At 39.3% G+C, this 24246-nt stretch overlaps 5 protein-coding genes and 1 long non-coding RNA gene across 6 annotated transcripts; 2 read left to right on the forward strand and 4 right to left on the reverse strand.

Annotated features, from left to right (window-relative positions):
• The first annotated feature begins 154 nt into the window (after positions 1-154).
• LOC111235970 (serine/threonine-protein phosphatase PP1-beta catalytic subunit-like) lies at positions 155-6578 on the forward strand. The gene is made up of 8 exons (XM_022764549.1): positions 155-221; positions 1924-2055; positions 2412-2642; positions 2978-3082; positions 3518-3589; positions 3975-4126; positions 4774-4908; positions 4999-6578. Exons 1-8 carry the CDS (start codon positions 161-163, stop codon positions 5101-5103), a joined length of 993 nt encoding a protein of 330 aa, XP_022620270.1. The 5' UTR covers positions 155-160; the 3' UTR covers positions 5104-6578.
• Positions 6579-6715: 137 nt separating this feature from the next.
• Positions 6716-10661, reverse strand: bpnt1 (3'(2'), 5'-bisphosphate nucleotidase 1). The gene is made up of 9 exons (XM_022764561.1): positions 10583-10661; positions 9950-10071; positions 9689-9793; positions 9482-9589; positions 9221-9269; positions 8906-8997; positions 8633-8830; positions 7217-7322; positions 6716-7064 (listed from the first exon to the last, which is right to left on the reverse strand). The coding sequence occupies exons 2-9, from the start codon at positions 10067-10069 to the stop codon at positions 6913-6915; spliced, it is 930 nt and encodes a 309-aa protein (XP_022620282.1). The 5' UTR covers positions 10070-10071; positions 10583-10661; the 3' UTR covers positions 6716-6912.
• A 613-nt stretch (positions 10662-11274) lies between these two features.
• On the reverse strand, positions 11275-13334 carry saysd1 (SAYSVFN motif domain containing 1). Its single transcript, XM_022770451.1, has 2 exons — positions 12930-13334; positions 11275-12002 (listed from the first exon to the last, which is right to left on the reverse strand). The coding sequence occupies exons 1-2, from the start codon at positions 13110-13112 to the stop codon at positions 11679-11681; spliced, it is 507 nt and encodes a 168-aa protein (XP_022626172.1). The 5' UTR covers positions 13113-13334; the 3' UTR covers positions 11275-11678.
• A 61-nt stretch (positions 13335-13395) lies between these two features.
• On the forward strand, positions 13396-15889 carry cunh12orf57 (chromosome unknown C12orf57 homolog). The gene is made up of 4 exons (XM_022770320.1): positions 13396-13454; positions 14368-14421; positions 14847-15023; positions 15390-15889. The coding sequence occupies exons 2-4, from the start codon at positions 14370-14372 to the stop codon at positions 15527-15529; spliced, it is 369 nt and encodes a 122-aa protein (XP_022626041.1). The 5' UTR covers positions 13396-13454; positions 14368-14369; the 3' UTR covers positions 15530-15889.
• Positions 15890-15914: 25 nt separating this feature from the next.
• Positions 15915-20522, reverse strand: LOC111236992 (cytospin-B-like). Its single transcript, XM_022765925.1, has 10 exons — positions 20216-20522; positions 19439-19512; positions 18395-19014; positions 18232-18319; positions 18065-18140; positions 17938-17974; positions 17530-17626; positions 17307-17423; positions 17005-17064; positions 15915-16820 (listed from the first exon to the last, which is right to left on the reverse strand). Exons 1-10 carry the CDS (start codon positions 20277-20279, stop codon positions 16731-16733), a joined length of 1323 nt encoding a protein of 440 aa, XP_022621646.1. The 5' UTR covers positions 20280-20522; the 3' UTR covers positions 15915-16730.
• Position 20523: 1 nt separating this feature from the next.
• On the reverse strand, positions 20524-23689 carry LOC111240344. The gene is made up of 3 exons (XR_002665935.1): positions 23538-23689; positions 22372-22491; positions 20524-20689 (listed from the first exon to the last, which is right to left on the reverse strand). It is a non-coding gene; the product is annotated as an uncharacterized LOC111240344 (long non-coding RNA).
• Between the last annotated feature and the right edge of the window lie 557 nt (positions 23690-24246).

A 24246-nucleotide genomic window follows, 5' to 3' on the forward strand; every position in this document is an offset into this window, starting at 1 on the left:
ATTATAAAATTGTAAATGTAAGCCTACTTTCCATCACCCTTGTTTACCTGGATAGTCCATAATATCAACATCCGTGTGCGTACATGGGAAGGCTGGCATCCTTTGAGCCTACAAGTCAACTATCAGGGCCAATTTTGCCCACAGCCCTGCCTGCGCGAGTATGAGAAACATGGCGGAAAGCGAGTTGAACGTTGACAGCCTCATCTCTCGATTACTGGAAGGTAGAGGAGCTTTGTGATATTTTGTCTTCTTGTGTTGCTTTATCAATGGAATGAGTGGCTTATACGTTCTTATTTGTAACCAGTAACTTTACGACATGTTAAAAATAATTTTGCCATCTTGCATCCATAGCTATCTGTGTTGATCACCAGCGACCCGTAAAGCTAACCGTCGCGTTAAAAGCTCTCTGCTCCGGGAGTAATGTAAACGTTATTGTGATGTCACACTATGTAGGAGCTAGCACAGTTTGTGTTGGAATGCTAGCTAACGTTAGTCTCGACCTATGGTCTCGTCACCGCACGTAAAATGGGAGATGAGTGAAAAAAAAATCCCCTATCTGGTGTCTGAGAAAGAGGGCTAACTACGTTAAGTAGTGATGTAACGTAACGGTATGACAATTGAACTATCCGAGTAGTAGGGACAGGTTAGTGTTTTCTCTTCTGTTAAAGACGGAATGCAATGAAACGAGAAAGAATCGCGGAATGCTGTGGTTGCTAAGTAACATTTACTGTTCTCGTTGGCGTGGCAGGTTGCTAGCAATTCGGCCGGACACACCCCCTTACGTGGGAGATCATTGAAACCTCCATAACTATTGACATTTAAAACCCTGAAATGTATGAATTTAAAACCTGAATCTGTACAGGTACAACTCTACAAATGAATCGCGCTTAAATGTAATTACCTTTAATTTAACAATTTATTGCTTTATTTTTTTATTAACTTCATTTATTTAATTATTCTTTTGTTTCTTTTGTGTTATTTATTTACATACTCTAATAAATTTTTTTCTTTTCGATAGTTTTATTTTAATGTCTTGATGTCCAGCCATTTTTTTTTCAGTGTTGACACTAAAGTTTGTTCCTTTAAACAAAACATATTTTATGGCATCACTTTCAAGCATGTTAGAAGCAAATTGAAGAATGGTGAAAACGGGTGAAAACATAACCTCTTTGGCAGAGGTAATTCTTTTTTTTTTGGTATTTTTATCTGTATTTATTATTATTGCTAGTACAATATGTATCTATTTTATAACTTCTTACAGTTTGAAAATGAATTGTTCAATGAAGTATCTAAAAGAAAAGCAGCATGCCTTTATGGCCAGAGCTAACACATTACTCAACAAGCTTGTTGTTTTTTGTTTTTTTTTTATACATAAAGCTGTCCTCTAGACTGTGTCCTTCCTGGACCCCACCCTCCTCGTTCACACACTTCCAGCTGAGCCAACAAGCTGTTCATTTCTGTACTTGCCAGTTCATAACAACCTGTGTTGACTGGAGTAAATGGCATGTCTGGCCAGTAGCAAAGCAAATGCAAGAGTCAGCTCTCTTTAATGGCACACTGTGATGCAAATGTAAACAAAAGGGTAGCTAACCCCAATGCTGAAAGACAAAACACGATTGGAACGTGCTATCACTCTCATAATAATTGCTAGGCATTTTAATACAAGTAGAGTCGAGTAGACAAAAACTTAAAAACAGAAGTGGTGTTTGCAAACATCAGTATGAAACAGGTCTTGCTTTTATGATCAGTTGAGCAATGCTCAAAATGCTGATTTTTGGCTGGAACACAGACCTTAGCTATATGTTTGAATATATTTTTTTATACTGTTTGTATGGTCTGAATAGTGCTGATTTAGCCTGCAGTTAGAAAATTTACCTGTCATTACATGCTGAGTACTGACCTCTTTGTACTTTTGCCTTGCAGTGAGAGGATGTCGTCCAGGGAAGATCGTACAGATGACGGAGGCTGAGGTGCGGGGGCTCTGCATCAAGTCCAGAGAGATTTTCCTCAGTCAGCCAATCCTGCTAGAACTGGAGGCTCCACTCAAAATCTGTGGTAAGAATTTTAAAAGTTTAGATATTTTTTCCTTTATGACGTACTTACCACTTACTGACTGACTGTGGGCAAAATGCTTACTTGTCTTTTCAAGTGTACAAATACACACAATTACTGTATTAAGGTTCTTGGCTTGCAGGTTTCCACCAAATAGATTATGGTATATTATTACACTACTTTGATCCAAAAGGGACACAGTTTATACACTGGAGCTTAAAAAATAAAACTTCTATCATGAAATATGTTTAAAAGCAATTAACATGGCATCTGTTTTTTCAAAGTGTTACATTAATTATAGAAATTCTGATGTCAATTAAACATGCAGTATAACATAATACCTGAACATACAATTCCAGGTGATATCCATGGACAGTACACAGACTTGCTGAGGCTATTCGAGTATGGAGGTTTCCCTCCAGAGGCCAACTATCTGTTCCTGGGGGATTACGTGGACAGAGGGAAACAGTCTCTGGAGACAATCTGCCTGCTGCTCGCCTACAAGATCAAATACCCAGAAAACTTCTTCTTGCTCAGGGGGAACCACGAGTGTGCCTCCATCAATCGCATCTACGGCTTCTACGATGAGTGTAAATTGGAAAACACACCTGTTTGTTGGGAACTGGCAACATGTGCATATAATTCACCTTGAAGTCCTAAATTTTCCATTTGGTGAAGGAGATCCCCGTCAGCATCTGCAAATATTAAAAATTCTTCTTAAGTTATAAAACTGAGAAGCTCATGATATATTTTAATAGCCTTTAGTTTCTTTTTGGCAAATCTTACTTTCACATCCAAGTCATTTTTCACAAATGACAAAAAACACAACTTTGAATATAGAAATCCAGGATTATTTAGTTCCCCATTTAAAATAGCTTTGTCTTATTTGTTCTTTTTGTGACACATTTCTTTATTTTTTCCTCAGGCAAGCGCAGGTTCAACATAAAGCTCTGGAAGACGTTCACAGACTGTTTTAATTGCCTGCCCATTGCTGCGATTATTGATGAGAAGATCTTCTGCTGCCATGGAGGTTTGTGAAGTATCTCTGTTAAGCAATGTACTACTAGATAATATGATGTATTATCTATGTTATAGCAGTGTGCTGCTGGATAGGTTTAAAAAAAGCTAATGTTTAAAATGTGACATTACTTTTATACATTTATCAGCATTGGTGTAATGTTTTATGGAATAACAATGTTGAATGGTTTAACATTTAAGAGAATAATTAGAAAATATTTTTTTATAATTTTTCTATATTGCTATAACATTGTCTGTAAAAGTACTACAGATGTTTACTGTAATGTTATGTTATCATCACATCATATTATCTAGAGGTAACTAGATTGTCATTTTGCTTTAGGATGAATAAAAGAAAATTTTATGTTTTTTCTTTATGTACATTGTGATGCATGGGAGATTTGCTGTAGCTCGTGTCACTTATAATACGATCACCTGTTCTCCTCAGGGCTCTCACCTGATCTACAGTCCATGGAACAAATTCGACGCATTATGAGACCCACTGACGTTCCAGATACAGGTCTGCTGTTCTCTGTGTTTCTGCTAACGGAATAGTCTTGATCAGCTGATTCCATCCTTTACATACTGTCTCCAAAAAAAGCATGAGATGGTTAAAGGCAGTATAGTAATACATCTGCCTTGCTTGATTGTAAGAGATGAGTAAAATCAAAATATCACTATCTTAAGGTGTTATTTATAATTTGTAGTCTTCCCACCATATGAAAATGACACTTTTAAATTCAAGAAAAACTGTGTTTGAAGAAGCCTTTGGTTTGGATGCTTCAGCGTTATTGGGATACCTGGAGTTGGTCATCGAGTGCCAACAGAAAACACTGGTTTATATCAGGCACTGATTTCTGACCACTGTGTGTTTGTGGCTTACCAGTGCCTCTGATCTGTTCTAGGCTTGCTGTGTGACCTCCTGTGGTCGGACCCAGACAAAGACGTCCAGGGATGGGGGGAGAACGATCGGGGAGTTTCCTTCACCTTCGGGGCCGACGTTGTCAGCAAGTTCCTCAACCGCCACGACCTGGATCTCATCTGCCGAGCACATCAGGTAACACTCCTGCTGCCTTGTGATTTACGACTGTATTCAAAAGGATACTGTGGAAAATTTAACTTTATTTTTTAAAGGCAAATAAATTTACAAATTCCTTGAACTTTAAAAGATACATTAGCAGCACATACAGGAACATCAATAAATAAATATTTTTTTTTCCAGTTTGATGTATTTAATAATGTGATAAAAGACTCAGTTTCCAGACTTGTACAAATTAATGCAAGTTTTTAACACGTACATCAATGAAAGCATAAAAGTGAAGGCAGTTCAGGCAGGGAAACACAGCATGTTTCCCTAAGATGGATGAATAATTGTGAAAAAACAACCAGATCCAGTAAATTAAATACTTTATCAGTAATGTTACCAGGAGGCAGTGTAGAAATAGTACCTGTGTAGAAATAGTATAACAAAAACTCCCAGCTGTCATATCTCAAAAGCCTCACAGTACAGTATGCTGTAAAATCATTTTAGCCATAATACTGCAGCTCTATTCTCCTGTTGCTTCTTTTTCACATATCAGTACAATTTTTTTTGTTTTTGCTTAGAAATTACTTAAAAATATGATTAATTGGTTATAAAGGTTGTTGCCAAAGAATTCTCTCCATATCCACCAATAATTTCAGCTCTAATCCTTCTACCTACAGGTTGTAGAAGACGGATACGAGTTCTTTGCCAAGAGACAGCTGGTGACGCTGTTTTCTGCCCCCAACTATTGCGGGGAGTTTGACAACGCAGGCGGCATGATGAGTGTGGATGAGTCCCTTATGTGCTCCTTTCAGGTACACAGCTCAGTATTTGTTGTAGCGGCACATTAATCCTGATTTATGTGGTGTCAACGTATTTATCGCTACCATCATCCTGTTTTCCAGATTCTGAAGCCGTCAGAAAAAAAAGCAAAGTACCAGTACGGCGGGGTGAATTCAGGACGCCCAATCACCCCGCCTCGCACCACTCAGGCACCTAAAAAGAGGTGAGTGGCTGGCCCTGACTCTCCTGCTCCTCCCCCAGCTGGTCTCTGGCCCATGTCTCTGCAGCCTGCCTCAAACACTCCAGCCTTTTCTCAGTAAGCTTGTTCATGTAAACAGATACTCCAGGAGTGTATTTTGCTTGTTCTGTGGGTATTTTTATGAACACGAGTGGTATTTTTTCCATTTTTTTGAATCCATTGTATGTATTAACTCAGCTCTCATTTCTACTACTCAGTCCATTCAACAATATTAAAACCAACCCTTTGTGGAATGGACATGATGTTCAGAAAAGATGCTTCTCTGCCTTTTAGATTAACAACTTCCATTGTGATTTTGTGAATGCATGCACACTTATGAGACTGAGATGGGTTCTTTGCTGTCGCCAATGTAAAATCCTCCCAGAAAGACACAGAGAAGGTAATGTCCATGTAATTTACCTAATTACTGCCATTGTTCCCTTCTATATTGGCCAAAAGTAGAAAAGGAATAGTTAGACATTAGACATTTTGGGAAATAAGCTTATTTGCTTTCTCTTCGACTTAAGAATGTTATTCCTCCACATGGAGATATCACTAAAATCCTGAGATTTTGATGATAAAAGTGCAATAAATATCAATAGAAATCTTGCCAAATGCAAGAAAAAACATTTGTAAAGGCCATTAAAGCCTATTTGAACTTTGAAAACCTGTCACAGCCGACTCTTGCTTTATCTTCACTAGGGCATTCATAGATAATAGATTATCTGCATTAAATAAGTGTTTCCAGCTCTCAACATTTTTTACCCCTCACATCTCTGAACAAGCATTTGTGATTGTTGAAGAGCAGAGTTTCCATTATTGGTATGAAGTAGGGAAAAAAAAGCAATGCAGTAGTGTAACAGGTTCCTTTTTTTTGTTCTGATGTAAATTCAGTGTCTGTGGAAATGTGGGAACCAAACATCAGTGAGCACTTTGAGTTTGTGTCCTTTAGTCTGGTGAGTAAAGTAAGTGTGTAGAAACGTAGAGATGGATATGCCAATGCAAGATGACGGTATATAAAAGAAATGTCACAAACAGTACAGGAGTAAAAAACTAGGCCAAGTGGAGACTGATGAAGACTAAAAACCAGTTCTCAGTATATTAATTTTTACGACTTGAAAAGCTGTTAGTTCTCCACATCAGTGGATGTCGACCTCTCTCACATGTTGCACTTCCAGTCATCGCATGACATTGTAAAGAGGTCAAAATCATCAAGTCAATACAATATTGTTTGTTGTTGGCATTATGCTAGTTATATTACATTGTTCCCACTCAGTGGTTTTTGAACGCAGTACAGTAAATCATTTCCACTAATTAACATTTAACCTATGTATTTTTTTTATTTCAATCTTGCCTTTTGCCTTGTACATCTATTGGTCTTCAAGTTGGAAACAGTATGTAAAGACTTTCTGAGATTTGTATGAGTTTGTTTCAAACGAGTGAAATAAATGGAAGTGCTGTTGAGCCTGGTTCCTGACTGGTTTCTGGTAAATCAAGTGTTGTGTGTTGTTGAATTACATGGACTAAGGTAAGTCTGAAATCGCCATGTTCAATCTTCGACAGGAGAACAAACGTGTTACTACATAACAGTTACCTGTGGTTGAAATCATATATAAGACAGAGGTCAAACAAAGTTGATTTGGAGGAATAAAAAAAATGTCGACTTTATGTAAAAAATAGATTTGATAACATTTTCAGACACACAACCCTGTCTATGGATGGATCTTAACCTGTTTTTACATGCTAATTTTTCTGCCCCACAGTGGAGCATTAATGTGTTTCCTGATTTAGACAGACCTCAATCTGTCTTGAGGGCTTGCAGCACTGACTGTGGTACTCTGCTGACGTAGTACTCGTGGTTGCGTAGTGTAGCGAGAACGCCAGCAGAATTCATGTGCCTTACGTTAGCGTCGTAGCAGTATGCATTACCATGCATGTCAGTCAGTTTACCTGCACAAGAAAAGAAGGAGATGAGATGAGATGTTCAGCAAATTGATTCAAAGTCTCAAGCTTAACCTACATATGCACGCCAATAAAAATATAGGGCTAGTTTGTTTTAAAAAGTGGAAGTTGGTATCGGAGGCCTACATAACGGTTTTTACCTCCCACTGCATGGAGGATGGCTTCAGGAGCACAGGTGTCCCACTTCTTGCATCCCGGACTAGCAAAGACATAAGCAGACGCCTTTCCCTCAACAAGCTGGATTATCTGCAAAGAGATGATTGAATAAACAGCTGTTCTTCACACACCAACAAGCTCTTTGCTTGGTGTTTTGTTTGTGTTATTGCTAAAATGGCTGCTCAGTTTCCTTAACTAATACTTTACTTTTACTTGTATATAAATATGTGTGTATAAAACTGAAACAAACTTCAATATCAGTAGGACACAGCTTTCTGCTCAGGCTTTGCAGCAATAAAATCTCAGTCAACTGATTAGTCCATTAACAGAGAAACATTTTTATAATTATTTAATTTAGCAAAAGTACCAAACATTTGATACCCTGGGATTTGATTTCCAGGGAATCTGCAGGTCTTGGAAAATCATTAAAAGCATTGAAATTGGTTGTCTGTTGTGGGCAGTAATTTTAGTTTTAAAATGTTTTTGTATCAAATCGTTGCCCATCAGTAGATGTTAAACTAAAAGTGGAATTGTTGTGATAGCAGAAAGTTCATGTGTTTTTTGCGGTGTTTCAGTCAGCACCATCCGACCTGTGGCACCGTCACTACTGCTGCTACAGTAGCAGGGAAGCTCATTGTCTCATAATGAAGAAATGTCCATTTTGGCAAAACTGAAGGGGACTTGAATTAATTATTCATATTTCTATTTCTCTTTTTTTCTGCTGCTTATCTAGATGCAGGTTGCTTTAATTTAATTATCTATATCATCAGGATTTATTGTTATAAACTGCTGGGAGGAACTGAAAAAAATATGGTATAATAATAAATAATTCTAGGTCATTTTGTCCCCACTGGTTTTGCATCATACATTCATACTTTGGACAGTATGATTATCAGTCAGGTATCAAATTGCATTCTATGTGGCATTAAAAGGTCTTAAATTTAACATGTCAAAAACCACAGAAATCCTGATTACACATGGATTGTAGAGTCTTTTATTAATTTAAAATTGCAGGTGACATTTTACACCATCACCAAGCTGATTTTGAGGCATCAAGATGGTTGGTGATGGTGGTTGATTGCTATAAACACAAAAAGAAGATCGGCAGTATCTACCAGCCTCTGTGCTGCATTTTACTGTGTATATGGCTCCAGTTTGGCAGCAATTTTGCTGCACTCTTTACTGACACAGAGGGAAATTGCTTAAGGGCACAAAAGATGAGTTGGTGGTAGTTCTGATCGTGCTGTGAGATTCAGTCAGAAACCATGACTGCATTTGATAATTCATGCACAAGTCATCCATACACATGACAACATGACACAGCGTTTGGCTGAACAGGAGGACTAAAACCCACGTGACATTTTCACAAGCTCAGTGTTAAAACTCTAAATCCATCTCACCTTATTTCCAGCACCACCCACTCTTATAACTTCATGCGGCTCCATGGCATCTACGCAGTCCGTTACCACCTTGTTACTATGGGAACGGGTGGTGGTGACGATTCGTCTGTCACCTGGAACTTCCTTCAGCTGAAATCCAAAGGCGCCCAGTCCCAGCATTCCCCACATGGTTCTTCCTAAACCCGCTCCTGCTCCAAGCTGACAAAGACTGAATTAACCAGAGTGTTGGCTTTTAGGACACTGCTGCAGGACATCATTTACTTTGGTCTGTACCTGGTAGTTGTAGAAAGGCTGGTTGATGACACCTGCTATAGCTCTGCCTCCATATGCAATACCAATAAGCACTGTCACATTATCCAGGAGCCCTGAAGTCAGAAAACAGCAGGATGTTAGCTGGAGGCCACTTACCAAAGCCTCATCTTTTAGTGTTTATTCAATCACTAAGCAAACATGAAAAACTGCTCAGGCCAGTCAAGAGACAATATGGCAATTTCATGAAGAGAACGTGGTCTTGAATACTTACAGACACGCACGCACACACACACACACAGTATGTGGAGGCAGATTTTAAGAAGCACAACAGCCTACCTTCTGTATATTCCTTTGTGCCATCAAGAGGATCAACCCACACCACAAGCTGAGATTCAGAGACACAAACAGAGAAAATATGTGCACAAAGTGAAAGTGAACACCACAATATGTCTATGTATTAATACAACTGTGCTGCACAAATTTGTAATAATTCTGATACGTGAAAATGTGTATTTTGTAATGTGTTTATTCAGTTCAGTTATTCAGCTATACCTAATTACTGTTCCTGAGGATATATATTGCACTTCCAAATGTTACCTCCTCCTCTTTCAGTCCACTGTATTCTGCTGGACAGCTCTTCTGGAGGATTTCCTCTGCCTGGCCATTCTCAATGAGGTCCTCCTTTGCCTCCTCAAATGGAAGCTCCTGCATGAACAAGAGATACATGTGATCATCTGTCCTTGTCCTCGCTGTTCATCTAAAAGGCAAAAACCAGAATAATCTTCAACGAGTTCTTTCACTCACCTCCTCTCCAATGATGGTGATTTTTGGGAAGCGTCTGGACAATGAAGCACAAATGCTCTGCTGAGCTAGTCTGTCGGCCAGCGTCTGCAGATCATTAGCTCCTGTCTGTGCAGGGGTACAAGGTGGAATCAGAAAGGTTACAACAATTACAGTAATCTCAGTCTACACTGAACATGCAAGGCTAGGAGCGTAATAGCTTGTAGGCTATGTGCACATTTAACCTCCTCTGGGATTTAAGTGCTAAAAACAAAAGGGCTCTACCTTTTCCACAATGCCAAGGTCTCCACTGTGAAGAACCTTCCTCACAATGGACCCAGCCTTTTCAGCCACAGAGTAGGCAGAGGCCACCAGCCGCATAACCACCGCAGGACTTCCAGACATTGCTGACAGACAGAGACAGTTCACCATTACTAATACCTTTAGGTCTACAGCCACAGCAGCTGATAATGAAGTTGACATGATGATCATGCACTAAAAATAAAAAATGTTGTCTTCCTTATTGCAAATAGTGTGAGAAAAGAAATTTGCTTCTCTAATTAAAAAAACAAAAAAAAAAACAACTTAATAACTTAAATCAAAATTTGTAGCTAATGGCATTCATTGGATTCACATCATTATCTCATTTGAAAAGTTAGTCTTATTATCTAATATTTCACTTTAATTGATGAAGCATTAAAAGAGTAGAGCGGGGGACTGTGTTTATCAGCAACGTGGTTAGCGATGTAAATAAAAAACAGCTTGTAAACAGTCACAATGAGCATAAACCTCTGCAATTCCGGCTAATTAGCTAACATGCTACTGGTGATAGCTAGCTGAAGCAGTAATGTTACTCCATGAATGTTGAAATATCAACTACAAAGTCCTAGAAAGTTGTGAACTAGGACGAATACTCACTGAATCAAACGCGGGCGGACAGACAGACAGACGGACGGACGGACAAACAGACACCGGTTTCTGATAACTTGAAATTGGGAGATGTCGGAAATACAAAAAACTATGACCCCCCAAAGATCGGAAATGCATTGTCAAGATAGTTACCTACCCAACCGAAGCTAAATTGTCAGCTGGTAAGATTGCTTGTTCTGACATTCAGCAACATAACGAATAAACAACAAAACGGATAAAGATCTTAAACCGAGGGTGTGCCATTATTTCAGGTCCTAGCCTAACACAGAAACTATCAAATGAGCATTTCCCTGGTCCAACCTTTGACTGTACATGAGTAGGTCAGACAGCTTTTAAGCAAATACGCAATTAGACGGAGGGAACCATCCCACTAAGTCAGTAAAATATTTACTCTCTGTGAAAAAAGTCATACAATGGGTCCAAGTGTCCGTCAGGTTTGATTTAAGGGAAGAAGGACTGATGATATACTTGCTGGACGTTTTGTCTAATAAGCTTTCTTCTTAAACTCAGCTCTTGTTATTTTTATAATTAAGAAACTTCCGTTTGGAGTTTTACATTAACATTTTCAACTTTAACTCTTACTTCAATTGGACATAATTTATTTTCTTGGCAGATTTCTTTGAAAATACCACTGCCTAATAATATGTAAAAATGTATTACTCTCTAGAGAAGAGACGCTGGACACTTCAAAATGTTTTATTAAATTTTGAAAGCCTGAAATGTCAAGTAAACAGCATAAATTAACAGCAGCTTGCCCTTTATGTTTCATCTGTATGTGAGTCGTGACAAACTGTTTTCTTCTCGTTCACATTCCTAAACACCTTCCTCACATTTTCACCTTAAATGACAGGGTAATGATGCATTATGTCTCCAACTTTCTGTGACATTATTAAACTCATTTAAAAGAGAAATAGAAACAATGGTGAAGTGGTAAGTAGACAACTCTTAATTAAATTTTATGAGTTATACAGACATACAGTAATAAACTGATCAATTTAAGTCAATCTAAATTCTTTTAAAAATAAACATTTCTGAAAAAAAAAAACCCTGATTATCTTATATAAATGTGCATATCACAAGTTCTTCATCTGTTAGCCAGAGGTCTATAACCCATCTCTCCCTCCAGCTGCTCTGCAGTGAGAGAGCCCAGCAGAGGCTGACAGTCTGGGTTGAAGACAGAATAAGCACTCAGCTCTCCAGGCTCACGGGCCGCTGGGCTACGGAGTCCTTCATAGAGCCAGTAGAAGAGAGAGATGACGAAGAAGGGCAGGCCGAACTCCAGTTCAACAAACAGCCCAAGCAGCACCAGCCACAGCAGCAATTTGAGCAAAGTAAGGTTTGAGATGACAAATTGTTTCGATGCCAGCCATCTTCCCAGAGCACTGTCCAGCAGCCAGTCAGTATGGTCCTGCAGGGAAGATAATGTAAAGTTCATGATCTGGTTCAGTGGTTCCCCAGCTGGGGGTGAGGACCCCCCTGAAGGGTTGCAAGATAAATCTGAGGGGTCACAAAATGATTCAGAAAATAGGAAAGAGAATAAAAAACACAGTTCTGCTAGAAAGTAGTAGAACCCTAAAGTAGTAGTGGTGCTAAAAATTCATGGTGAAATAAAAACTTTTACCTCTTCAGGACTCTAAATCTGATAAAACTGAACAATCTTGAACTGCTCAAAGCTCATATATAATCTATGACCTCTTTCTGCTTGATTCTCACATCATATGAGAGTTTGTGTCTTTCAATAAAGAGTGAAGTTGTCACTTGTTATTATGATTGAATTAATTTTTTGAATCAGTAAATTTACTTTAACCCCAGCATGTTTTACTGTACTATAACTAACCACAGTTTTGTTGAGCTTATACTTTAATTGGTTATTTACATTTTATGCAGCTTATTCTTTTACTTCTTTTACACTTAAAAGGGAAACATTGTGCTTTTTGCTTCACTACATTAACCTCACATCTGTAGTTAATAGTTACTTTGAAGATCAAAATCCAAAACATTTAAATAGGGTATATTATATTCTAGAGTATATTAAGTATTTTAAATTAGCCCCACATTAACAAGCAACAACAATAAAACAATAATACAATAATGCATCAGTGTATACAAACCAATGATATCTTCTGCCAAGTGTTTAATTTTACTTTTGTAAAGTTTGTTGCTTATATTTTTAAAAACCTTGTGTGGAGTTTTTTTGCTTTAACATTGTGGAAATGCTACATCATTGCTAAGTTTAAAATCTCAATACACAGATCCACTGGTGCAAATAAAATAGGCCTACTGAACAAATATCAACTTCCAACTTGTTTCACAGTTTAGTTGTTAGTGATCTTACCTTGATTTGAGAGCTGTGAGCTGAAGCTCGGTTGTTTTCTGTCTGTTCTCTCTCAGCTGTTGGTGTTGTTTCAGGCTCAGCCGCTATTGTCGGTTCTCTGTGCTGTGGATCAGCTTCCTGGTCCTTTTTAGTAGCATTTTCAGCCTGTCGTCGAGCCCTGAATTCTGCAAGCTTCTGCTCCATCGACACTAAATATTCACTGTCGTTGTCAGTTCAAAAGAGCCGGTACGACAACTCATTCAAAACTCCTTGATATCAGCTTAGTTTCGGCAAAGCTTTAAAAAATTATCCAATACGTTTACATTGACTGTCTTTCACTTTAGCTTACACTTAAACCACATTTTGGAGATATTTCACCATGCTATTAGCTTGTTTACCTTCTACGTCAGCGTCTATGTATCAGAAGAAAAACGTCATGTCGTAAAGATGTTTCATCTGTCGTAAAACGCTTTCAACTGTCGTAAAAGGCGTCGTTTTCTAACAATTTCACCGCTCTGCTACAAGCTAGGTTGTTTTCAATCACTGGTGAGTTTCTAAACCTCTACGGTGTGATTTTTCAGTGGTTAATCGATCATTTTATGAATATATGTAGTTGTGGTTCTTGTTGCTGTCGGTAGCTCTCTCTAAGCGAACGTTAGACAGCATTAGTTTCTAATCTATCAATAGAGAAACTAAACGATGGACGAATATTAACGATGTCGAACACCTACAACACCAAGTCTGCTTTATGCTGCCTTTTTATTGTGGAAGACTAGTTAACGTTTGGTTAAGTGAAGTAGAAGTATGAAGTCAGATAAGATGAATATACTTAAGTAAAGTAGAAGTACCTCTACTTACATGAGAACTACCTGAGTAGTTACTTTACTTACTTTCCACACTGATTTAAACAATAGTAGGGGCATCATTTTACAGCAGCTGGATGCAGGTTCACCTCTAGCATTCAAGTTTAGGACCATGTTGCCAATACCATACTGCCTTTCTGCATTGTTTATAAGTCTAAATATCTGAATAAAGTAACGAAAGTACAGCTGCTAACAGGCATTTTTTATTATCGATTAACCTGCCGGTGATATTCTTGTCTGATAAATTAATCGTTCAACAGTCAACCAAATAATGTCAGTTACAGTTTGTAACATAATGTCCTCAAATAGCTTGTGTTGTCTGACAAAAACCCAAATATATATATATATTTTATTTTATGTTTAAATTGAGCAGCAAATAATAGGTGGAAGAGCAGGAACTGGTGAATGTTTGGAAAATGTTCTTGAAAAGTGATTGATTGATTATCAACATAGTTGCGAATTGATTTTTTGTAGAACATTATTGAAATGGTCTAAGTCAATTGATAGTTTCAGCCCTATGACTAAGGTTACTTTATTTTCTTTTGTTTATTTTGTTCACTGTAAATATCTCCTTGCTCATTCTCTTTCCTCTCCAGACATGGCCTCAGCTCCAGCACAGCAGCCCACCCTGACTGTTGAGCAGACCAGAGGTGAGACGAACTGGAGATATACAAGTTACTTTTTCTAGCTCTTTTGCTCTTTCTGAGGTTGTTCTTGAGGTTTCTGGATAAATGTTGGACAAACACTTCATTTTTAAGTTTCCGTTTGTTCCATCACCTTTTTTGGAGTTTTTTTTTTACTTAGAATAAGATCCACATCTATTTAGGGTATTGTCTCAACTGTGTTCACAAAAGCAATCTAGAAACTTTCCAGTTTTCTAAAGCTTATGATTGGTTGTATGTGTGTGTGTCCGTGACTTTGTGTAGTGATGTGGGTTTATGACTGTATTTGTGTAGGTGGGTGTTTGCACATGCATTTATTATAATGAAATGTGCTAAATATTAAATAGCCTTCCACTTATACTGTATATGCATGATGTAGACGCAGAACAACTAATGTTTTTCTTGTTTCACAGTGGTATTGAGTGAGGTGATCCAGGCTTTCTCAGTACCAGAAAACGCTGCTCGGATGGAGGAGGCTCGAGAGAGCGCCTGCAATGACATGGGCAAGATGCTGCAGCTTGTGCTTCCTGTTGCCACCCAGATTCAGCAAGAGGTTATCAAAGCCTACGGATTCAACAATGAAGGAGAGGGTAAAGCAGCATTTTCTAGCCCTTACATGTTGATTTAGGCACTCATTCCTTGACTGTGTGCCTGTGTGTTATGCAGAAAGGACCTTTTTAGTATAAATACCACTCTGTAACTGGAACTTTTCAGACCAGAATTCATCATGGTATTTATTAGAGCTGCGCAATATATTTATATAACACTGTGATAACATAACATTGGTGATAACAATATATGTTAAATATGTTGTTTTCTAGTCTTAAATTCTGCAGTCAAATTCTGAGCCATTTAAGCACAGTGAAATTAATATGATATTAATAAAGGGACTGCATTTCCTCAAAACTGCCATAGATAGATGACACGATTTATCATCTTGGCTGCTTTACTTTCAGGTGTCCTAAAATTTGCCAGACTGGTGAAGATGTATGAAACCCAGGACCCTGAAATTGCAGCTATGTCAGCTAAACTGAAATCTCTCCTCCTGCCACCTCTGTCAACACCACCTATAGGAGGCGCCATTCCAGCTTCATAGGGACTATTTACGTGCATTGGTCAACTGCAAGGTTACTTTCATTTACTGCTTTGGATCTGTGTGACCATCTTGTGTCTAGAGATTTTGGAAAAATTAGTATCAAACTCAACACTAATGCGTTCCAGCAAGGATTAAACACATACCTTATCTAAATTATGGTTTCATTTAAAGCATCCTTGCAAAACTTGTTAAATTATTGCTTTTGAAATGTTTCAGTATTTATTGATGTTACATGATTACCATTTGTCATTTAACATTAAACATTTCCTTTAATGCCATATTTTATATCATTCTTTTATACCATTTTTATATTCTGTCAAATGTATCATTGTCATTTTTGTTATATATTAAAATTCAAAGGTTTTCTGTGAATCTCTGTGTGGCATTAATGAGGAAAAAAACAATAACTTATATTATACACAACTTTATTATTGCAATAAGACTTTGGCAGCAACATCTTGATGTTTTTAAAAATACTGAAGCGATTACACACATTTACATATATACATTTCCTCAAAGGCAACTTTCCTTACACAGTCTCTGTAGTTTTTAAGGTTAAAACATCACTATTACAGCATATAAAATCTGGATTCATGTCCACCCCCTCCTTGTTTTTTGGGTTTTACTTTTGGGTGCATGCAGATATGACAGGAGTGTATCATGGCAGGAGAGGTTTAACTAAGTTTTTTATTCATCAAGATAAATACAACTTATGTGCCCCAGACTTTGAAATCATCCACTTAAAATACAACATCATAAAGTGCTCTTTTTTTGCAAAAAAAAAAGGCAAACAGTGCAAAAACCAGCGTACCCAGCACCCAGTAACAATTGTGAAAGTAATTGTTGAGCAGGTCATTAGTCTGCTATACCTTAAATATGTTTGTTTCCTGTGCATATTCACCCAGCAGCTTTTGAATCCAGTGTGACTGTAATGTACAGTTTGTAGAAAAATAAAAGTATTCCAAGGGCAAAACACAGTTTCCTTCATCTCGGTGTCAGCCAAGAGCCATTTCTGTGTGAGGGAGACTGTATCGATACATAAAATCACATCATAAAGTCTAATATTGCTGATACATTTTAAATCATGGCTGGCGAGCTCATTATTAACAGAGCTCCCTCTTGTGGTGAACAGTGGTTCAGTCCTTCCACTCCAGTGACAATGATAAAAAAGGAACCAAGAGCAAGACGAGAGGAGATGACTTCACATCTCAAAGTGACGGAAAATGCTTTCGACATAACCCAGTACCCTCTGCCAGTCCGGTCCGTCTGCCTTCAGCATCTCCTCCGCCGTCTGTCCCACAGTGAACATGGAAAGATGAAGGTTATAAGAACAGATAGACATGATACAGTGAGCTGTGAGATCTGTAAGTCAATAAAAACTGTACACTAATCTTAAATCTCAAGTTGCATAATTTGTAATTTTCCAAATATATTTTAGAAAAAATTAGACGTGTACTGTGCAAAAAGTCTCTCACCAGTATGGCTGTGATTCCCACACTCTCTCCTGTCTTAAAAGCAAGGTCCAAATTTTCCTTCTGTAAAAACGGCATTCATGTCAGAAGCAGCTTTGGTATCAACTCGACATGCTTGATGGTTAACCTCTGCGCCTAGCTTCATGACTATCAATATTTGTGCCTGGGTATCTGATATCGTTTTCTCCCTCTCTGTCTCGGTAAAAGTTCTTTAAGACATTAAAGCTGTGGTAATGCTCTTTGTAAATAACTGAACCTCCATAAATCTTCCAACGACATGTTTTTGTTTTGAGAATCAGTTTTACCTTGTCTTTTGGGTTGAGGCTGTCATAGGGAATGTGACTTGGTAAATATGTGTGATAAACAGCACAGAATGCCAAACCATCTTCCCAGCTGCTACTGAAGTTGGTGATCTCAATATTCTGTTGTAAAAATACATTTGATGATGAGAAAGTTTGATCTGTAAAATGTACTTTTGTTATCCATCTCAATAACATCTCAATGATGTTGAAATGCCCCTTTTCTAACCTTATAACCTTGTGTCTGACTTTGGCACCAGCGCAGCAGGGAGTTTCTTCTGGAGCCACCATGACGCCGCAGCAGAGCACTGAAACCATCCTGAGGTCTGGGAGGACAAGACAACATTTTCAACCATGAATCAGTTCACTTTCAACTGCAGAAAAAATAACTTAAGAAGAAACAGTAATAAAATCACACAGTGAATAGTAAAACCATGTATAATGAGATTTAAAACAATAATATACTATAGTCCACGAGATGAAGAGTCATGTAAATTAGTTTAAAGCAAATCTAGACTTAGGAACTGCAAGTAAAAACTTTTTCTGTAGGTTCAAGTGTGCTAAGATTGTGGCTAGGTTTGAATGTGATTTGATTGTTGATGCTTCAACAAATAAAAAGGAGCTAGTAGTAACTTACTTGAAGGAATCTGAGCTTTGGTCCTCATCCTGTTTACCTGCAAGACACAGATGCAGCCACAGTCACAAATGTGAACTTATTCAGCTGCCAAAAAAATGTTTTGGTGCACTGCAAGATGTAAACTCACCTGTATAAAAGCTGGACCAACTGTCCTGCCGCTGTAAAATGCGGTCCATCCTCCTCCCTTTTGTTGGCGCCTCTTTCTGGAAGAAAGTCATTTATAATTTACACATAACGTACTATAAATACATGTAAATATGACATATAATCCTGATAATGTAATAAAAATTATACCTTGCATAGCGGCAATGTTGTGCTTGTGTTTTTTAAGGTGCCATTTTGACTGAAGGAGTCAGTTGGGAGGGGGAGACGAGATAAACTCCTAAAAGACAAAAATGTGCATGTTTGATAAGATGTTGTTGTAATGTAATGAGGCTGAACTTAAACAAAGGCTCACCAAGATCTTTCAGAGAGCATCACAATCCTCCTTGGATCTCTCTGCCCACGTCCCTCTTCTTTCCTTTTCTCCAGTGCAGCTAAACTACGAAGGTATCCCTCCGCTACCCCCTTCCCTGTCAGCTGCATGCTCCCTGCTCCATTTGCCTCCTCAGGATCGTGACCTGCACCTTCAGTTTCCACATCTTGATTTGCTTCATTCTCCTGCTTTTCCACATTTTTAGCTTCAGTCTCTGCTTCAGCTTCCTCCATAACTTTGCACATTTCCCTCCCCTGCCCCTCCCCAGAGTCTTGTCTCTCTGTCTGTTTATCACCATCTGTTACGTCTTTCACCCTGCATGCGTTTCTCAGAGCATCCAGCTCGGCTCGCTCCTGCTGCTGCTGCTGCAGCGCGAGTTCAGTTAGCTTGCTGCAGACGTCTGTGTGCTCAGCTCTCAGACTCTCCAGCTCTCTGTCGCTCTCCCGCTGTCTGCTGAGGGCCTGGGCAAGCTGCTCCTCCACGGCCCTGTGGCTCTCCTGGAGTAAACCCAGAGCCTGCTCCGCCTCGACCCGCAGCCGGTCGGCCACAGACACCGCGACCTGCAGGTCACTTTGGAACTGATGCCACTCCAACCTCTCCGTCTGTGGAGGAGAAAAGAAAGAGCACCAAATGGAAAGGAGAAAGACCGCTATATGAATTTAAAAGATCATATTCCTCAAAGGTGTCGTTTGGAGTCATGGATAATACTGATGCCTCTGATGTCTTACTTAAGGCACAACCAAGTAATCAATATTTTCTCAGCACAACCTGGGTTATTTTAATAAGTATGCTGCAGTGATGTCACATGACATTATAATCAGACCAAAAATGCAAAGTAAACTGAATTGAACTAGACTTAGATTTTCACAATTTCGTTAATTTTCAGACACAAAAACTATTTGCAAGTGTCCTTTGTCTTCAACGTTGTCAAAATCAAGTTTATATTGCACAGGAAAGAAATGTGAGGTTCAAGAAATTTCTAGGGCCTAAGGTGAAACTGCCATGTGACGTGAAGCAACAACTCACCCTCAGTGTCTCCTTCAGTGTGTCCACCTCCCCAACCAGCTCATCTCTCTCTGTTATCAACCGCCTGAGCAGCTCTGACAAACAAGACATACAAAAACAGCACAAGTATGAGAGAAAGTAAAGGCTGACAGCTTTAATCAGTATATCAATTGCTACTTACAGAAGAGCAACATACAGCACCATTTCATAACAGGTTTAACAATGTAACAGAAAGCTCACATTAGCAAAGGAGGCGTGGGCAGGGACAGGCTTAGCAGGTTTGTTTTTGAACCACTGATTTTGTGTTAGTGATTATGGTTGCTTCTGATTTTGCGGGTGAGTCCTACCAGACACCCATAAAACTGTAAAATGCAAGGACTTGTATATAATTTCATCAGTGTGTCAATCACCATTGTGTTACCCCATTCTGACTTAAAAGACATTTATTTAAATGAAAATATTCAAGATCGCCGCTTTAAAACATGGAGAAGATTTCCTCCTTCAGCAGATGAGTGAGAAAACAGCCTTTTACTGTCAAGTGAAGCTCAAACACCAAAGTGTAGTAACAATAAGCAAAAACACATTATGGAGTGCAGAGAGACTTTAAGTAAATCCAAAGAATTCAAAGTCACAATTTTAAGCATGGTACCAGTAACCAAGTTACTGGTAACTTACATTTCACTCACTTACATTTACTTTAAGTAGGAGCAGGAGACAAACAGTGCTGCTTTTGCAATTTAACTTTCCATAAAAGTGCCTTTCAAGAAGCAAAAGAAAACAATGAAGATGAGGGCCTACCTACAGCTCCTGTTGTAACATCAGTGCTGGGCGTCAGGCGTACTGAGGCCCTGTAGTGCTCCATCAGACTGAGTAAAACCAGGGTTATCTCCTCTCCAACTCTGTCTGCTGCAGCCTGCGGCTCCAGCCCGCTATCTCTCTCCTGCCAGCTCTGCTCTGAAGGTGATCCTCTGGATGGAGGCAGAGACGCTGGGCTGACCGGGCTGACCACTGCTTTCCTGTGTCTCCCAGCTGCATTGCTCACATTTGTCTCTGAGGGGCTGATGCTGTCTACACTAATCACGGCCCATTCTGTGGGAGCAGACGGTTTCTGTGTCCAGTCTCCGACTGGAGTGGCGGTGGAGGGGGTGGTGCTGTCAGTCGGTGATGGCGTCTGTGCCTTATTAGTGGAAGCTGCGGAGGATAAGGCCATGGCAGTCAGCTCTGCCTCTGAGGGCGTGGTAGGAGGCGTGTGGAAGAAATCTAAAGGAGAACCTGAGAGGGGGAAAAATGTAAAACAGAAGAGGAGCAAAAGAAAGAGAAAGGCATAGAGGTGAAAGAGAAAATTACCACAGTTCTGAGCTTTAAAATAATCTAATATAAGTTGAAAAATGTGCTGAATGCAAAGCCCCCCTCTTCCTTCCCTCGATGCAGATGCAAGCACTCAGTGTCCACTCCCTTATTTACTGTCCTGGGCTGACTGATGCAGCAAAAAGCCTCTCCTGCCAATGTCTTGGCTGGCGCGCGCACACACACACACACGCACGGGCACACGCACACACACGCACACACACCCCATGTGGCAATCCAGGAAGAGAGGCAATTTTACCCTGATCTACTATCTAACAGCTGCTCTCACTGCTACCACCAAGAGATTACATCCATCATCAGTTTTCCACATACATTTTCAGAAATTTAGAGTAATGTTGCTGCATTATTATCAAGTTTGACTTGGTTTCTAGATAGCGATACATCCTCTAAAGCTTCACCTGTCATTGACAACTAATGTTCGAGCTATGTGGTTTCTGTATGATGCTGATAGTATCCTCTTCATGGTGTGCACTGATTAACTCATGCAGACTTCGGCAGGCTACAGGGATCTAAACCTGCTTTGACTCAGATCTTTTCATACTTCCTCTCCTCGTCCTTGTGTTGTACTGCAGGATTCTGCAGCCTCATCATTTCCCCGGCAGCAGCATTATGTAGTCTGTTCAGCTACGGCAGAGGAGCTATTCTCATCCTCCAGTTTGAGCCCACCTCCTGCATACTGACAGCTGAGAGATGAAAGCCAGGAGCAGCATTTCAAACAGCTGTAAGTGAGAATTAACCAGAGCAAGCGGCCGACTGAATGTCTTGAGTTTGAAAAAAAACAAGACATGTAATGCTGCACAGGGCAAACTCACACATTAGCCAAATGACAGCTGGGCTGTGATGCTTTGAACTGAATGACACTGACGGCACAAGAGAGAGGCTAAAAGATCTGACGTTGCTGAAACCCACTTCAATGAAATACAGTTCTGATTCATCACTTCCCATATGCCAAGAAATGCTTCATACAGTACCTCACACCAGAATTTCATTTAGAAAAACTGGGTAAATCTACAGAGAATCACTCAATGAAGCATTTTGCCTTCCTCATATATAAATAGCAGTATTTCCTTAAAATAATAAAAGGTGCAGTATTAATTTCATAACATGCTTTCTGCTGCCTCAGTGCGCTTTGGATAAACAAAATGATGTGATGAATTGTATTTGTCTTTGCATTTTGGTGGAATTAGTGGGATGTAATGAAAAAGAAAATCACTGCATTCACCACTGCTGTTCAAAAGTTTCAGTTGATGCCTCCTCACCCTAAAGGTTCCTGTTACTCTTCCTCATCACAAAAGAATAAAAACTTCAGAGGACTTATCTTTTGATCTGACTGCAAGAGCCAGTTCATTGTCACTTGGAATTACACATAATGAGACACACCAACCTCCCCCCCAGGAAAAAAAAAAAAAAAGATCAGTTCAAGATTGAGAGAAGAGAAAACTGGGCATGTACCGCGCAGCAACCTAAGAACAGTATTTTCAATCACCTGTACTTTGAAAAGAGTGTTTTTAAAAAGCTATAAAGAAAAAATAATTCAATCATTGCAATTCAAAACACTTGTTTGTGTGTTTGTGTTGCTGTGATACCTGTAGGGCCATGGCTGTCTTTGCCAGCATGGTTACCCATGGTCCAGCAGGGGTGGGTGTCTTGACAGGCTATCCCAGTGTCCTTCACTGTCTCCTCTGATTTGTGAAGCCCACTGCTGTCTGGACAGGGGGGGGATACATATAAATCTTTCATAAGTATGACCCACTGCTGAACTTTTGCTCAGCAGAACAAAAGGAGTGCAACATGTCAAGAAAAGATCCTCACAGGGAATCTTTAGTGAGTTCCTGGATACCACAATGGGCCAGTTATTTATATCTTTAAATTAAAAACAAACTGCAGCACAAAAATCACTAAGTCAGTTGTTTCCCGGCCTTAAGTTTTCACTGGGTAGCTTACAACAGCTGCCTGATTTCTATAAGTCCTCCTCAAAAATGAAGAGCTGAATGTTATACAGATGTAACATACACCTGGCATGAAGTAACATAAATGTATGGTGTCTTAAAAAAGAGCCACAGACATGTTACAATCATAACATCCTTTCTAAAAAGGTGCAGACACCTTCCCCCGCAGTGCTGTGGGGTTATATCATTTGTAACACATGGCCGACTCTCGACTGTGAATAATCATCCAAACTCCATTAAATAATGTAGTGATTTAAGGTTGCCATGGTTATAAATTAGACCCGTACATTAAAAGCCATAAATAAGCTTAGTAAGATATTGGTAGTATGTCCACACAAATTTGGCATGCCGATGATTTCTCATGATGCATTGAAATTTCACAATAATTAAATTTTTACCACTGAGTCATACACCTGACTGCAGCCACCGCAGGGGAGTATCAAGGAGTGGGCCAACAGGAGAACTAACTATACAATCTAAACTGTTATTAAATCAATGTGTAGCTTGGTGACTTGCAAGCCGTATCAAAGAAGACCTCCAATTAATATGTAAAATGTTTCGAAATTTGACATGCTAAATATTACTGTTTTCAACGAGCCAGGCAACTTTAAACTGCCCGTTTAGTGAATGAAGTTTGGAATCACGTTATTTATTTATTTATTTATTTTACAAAAAGAACTATCCCTATGGGAGGCAAGTGATGTTATTTTGTGAAATGAAAAACTGTTTTGGCTAAGGCATACATTGCATCTAATTGCACACACACTGCGCACATCGTTACCCTCCAGTTTCATTCAACCTACCTGCTCAGTTTGCCAGCTGGATGCCTTCCAGTTTGGTTGCAAGCTTGTCCAGGGGGTTTCTTCTCCGCGTCTCTAGACTTCCTCGCCGGGGGGGTTTCTGCGTCCAGTCTCCCAAATTCACCGGAGGACACGGTTCGAATTACTGACAATCATTTTTCTCCGATATCCCATATTCACCACACAGCTACAGAGAGGCAGCCACCAGCTATAACTTGAGTCCAATTCCCGATAATACCCAACTCTGCTTCTCCTTTAAATCCAATGCGACAAAAAGCGAAGAACGAGACAGAAACAAACCGGTTGCGCAGCAGCTGCACGTTGTATCAACGACATGACTCATTAATGGCGTTATTGAGAGCAGTGTCTGAAAATGTTTACACAAAGTCACCATTTAAATGCTCAAATACTGTGTAGTCTGTTGAAGAAAAAAAGCCGAGAGAGCGAGCGGTGGAAAAGGAGCGCGAGGAAAGCAGTTCAACCAGGTGGAGGATAATTAACTTTAGTTAAATGCAGGTGTGCTTGGCAGCTTACTTGTCATAGCTTCACACGGTCTGAAGGTATGTTATGAATTAGTGTACCAGTACCATTCTGACACATAGCATATTTCAGCTACAACAAAAGGTACGAAAACAGCCCCAGGCAAGAAGGAAGGCTTCTGATTAATAATGAATGCATTTGTGTTATTCGCTTGAACAGGTTTCAGTGTAAT

Source organism: Seriola dumerili, unplaced genomic scaffold, assembly GCF_002260705.1.
Source record: "Seriola dumerili isolate Sdu_G_001 unplaced genomic scaffold, Sdu_1.0 BDQW01000025.1, whole genome shotgun sequence".
NCBI lineage: Eukaryota > Metazoa > Chordata > Actinopteri > Carangiformes > Carangidae > Seriola > Seriola dumerili.

What these genes read in the sequence shown, in the direction of transcription:
- bpnt1 (XM_022764561.1), bottom strand. Translation starts at nt 10,069, where the DNA reads ATGTCTGGAAGTCCTGCGGTGGTTATGCGGCTGGTGGCCTCTGCCTAC. An exon ending in ACCTTGGCATTGTGGAAAAG is followed by an intron (nt 9,794 to 9,949) that starts GTAGAGCCCTTT and finishes ACCCCTGCACAG; the next exon opens with ACAGGAGCTAATGATCTGCA. An exon ending in TGGGTGGTGCTGGAAATAAG is followed by an intron (nt 7,323 to 8,632) that starts GTGAGATGGATT and finishes ATCTCTTTGCAG; the next exon opens with ATAATCCAGCTTGTTGAGGG.
- LOC111236992 (XM_022765925.1), bottom strand. Translation starts at nt 20,279, where the DNA reads ATGGAGCACTACAGGGCCTCAGTACGCCTGACGCCCAGCACTGATGTT. An exon ending in TGTTACAACAGGAGCTGTAG is followed by an intron (nt 19,513 to 20,215) that starts GTAGGCCCTCAT and finishes CTTGTTTGTCAG; the next exon opens with AGCTGCTCAGGCGGTTGATA. An exon ending in ATGCTCTCTGAAAGATCTTG is followed by an intron (nt 18,320 to 18,394) that starts GTGAGCCTTTGT and finishes TTTGTCTTTTAG; the next exon opens with GAGTTTATCTCGTCTCCCCC.
- saysd1 (XM_022770451.1), bottom strand. Translation starts at nt 13,112, where the DNA reads ATGGAGCAGAAGCTTGCAGAATTCAGGGCTCGACGACAGGCTGAAAAT. An exon ending in CTCACAGCTCTCAAATCAAG is followed by an intron (nt 12,003 to 12,929) that starts GTAAGATCACTA and finishes TCTTCCCTGCAG; the next exon opens with GACCATACTGACTGGCTGCT.
- LOC111235970 (XM_022764549.1), top strand. Translation starts at nt 161, where the DNA reads ATGAGAAACATGGCGGAAAGCGAGTTGAACGTTGACAGCCTCATCTCT. An exon ending in CTACGGCTTCTACGATGAGT is followed by an intron (nt 2,643 to 2,977) that starts GTAAATTGGAAA and finishes TTTTTTCCTCAG; the next exon opens with GCAAGCGCAGGTTCAACATA. An exon ending in TCATCTGCCGAGCACATCAG is followed by an intron (nt 4,127 to 4,773) that starts GTAACACTCCTG and finishes TTCTACCTACAG; the next exon opens with GTTGTAGAAGACGGATACGA.
- cunh12orf57 (XM_022770320.1), top strand. Translation starts at nt 14,370, where the DNA reads ATGGCCTCAGCTCCAGCACAGCAGCCCACCCTGACTGTTGAGCAGACC. An exon ending in GACTGTTGAGCAGACCAGAG is followed by an intron (nt 14,422 to 14,846) that starts GTGAGACGAACT and finishes CTTGTTTCACAG; the next exon opens with TGGTATTGAGTGAGGTGATC. An exon ending in ATTCAACAATGAAGGAGAGG is followed by an intron (nt 15,024 to 15,389) that starts GTAAAGCAGCAT and finishes CTTTACTTTCAG; the next exon opens with GTGTCCTAAAATTTGCCAGA.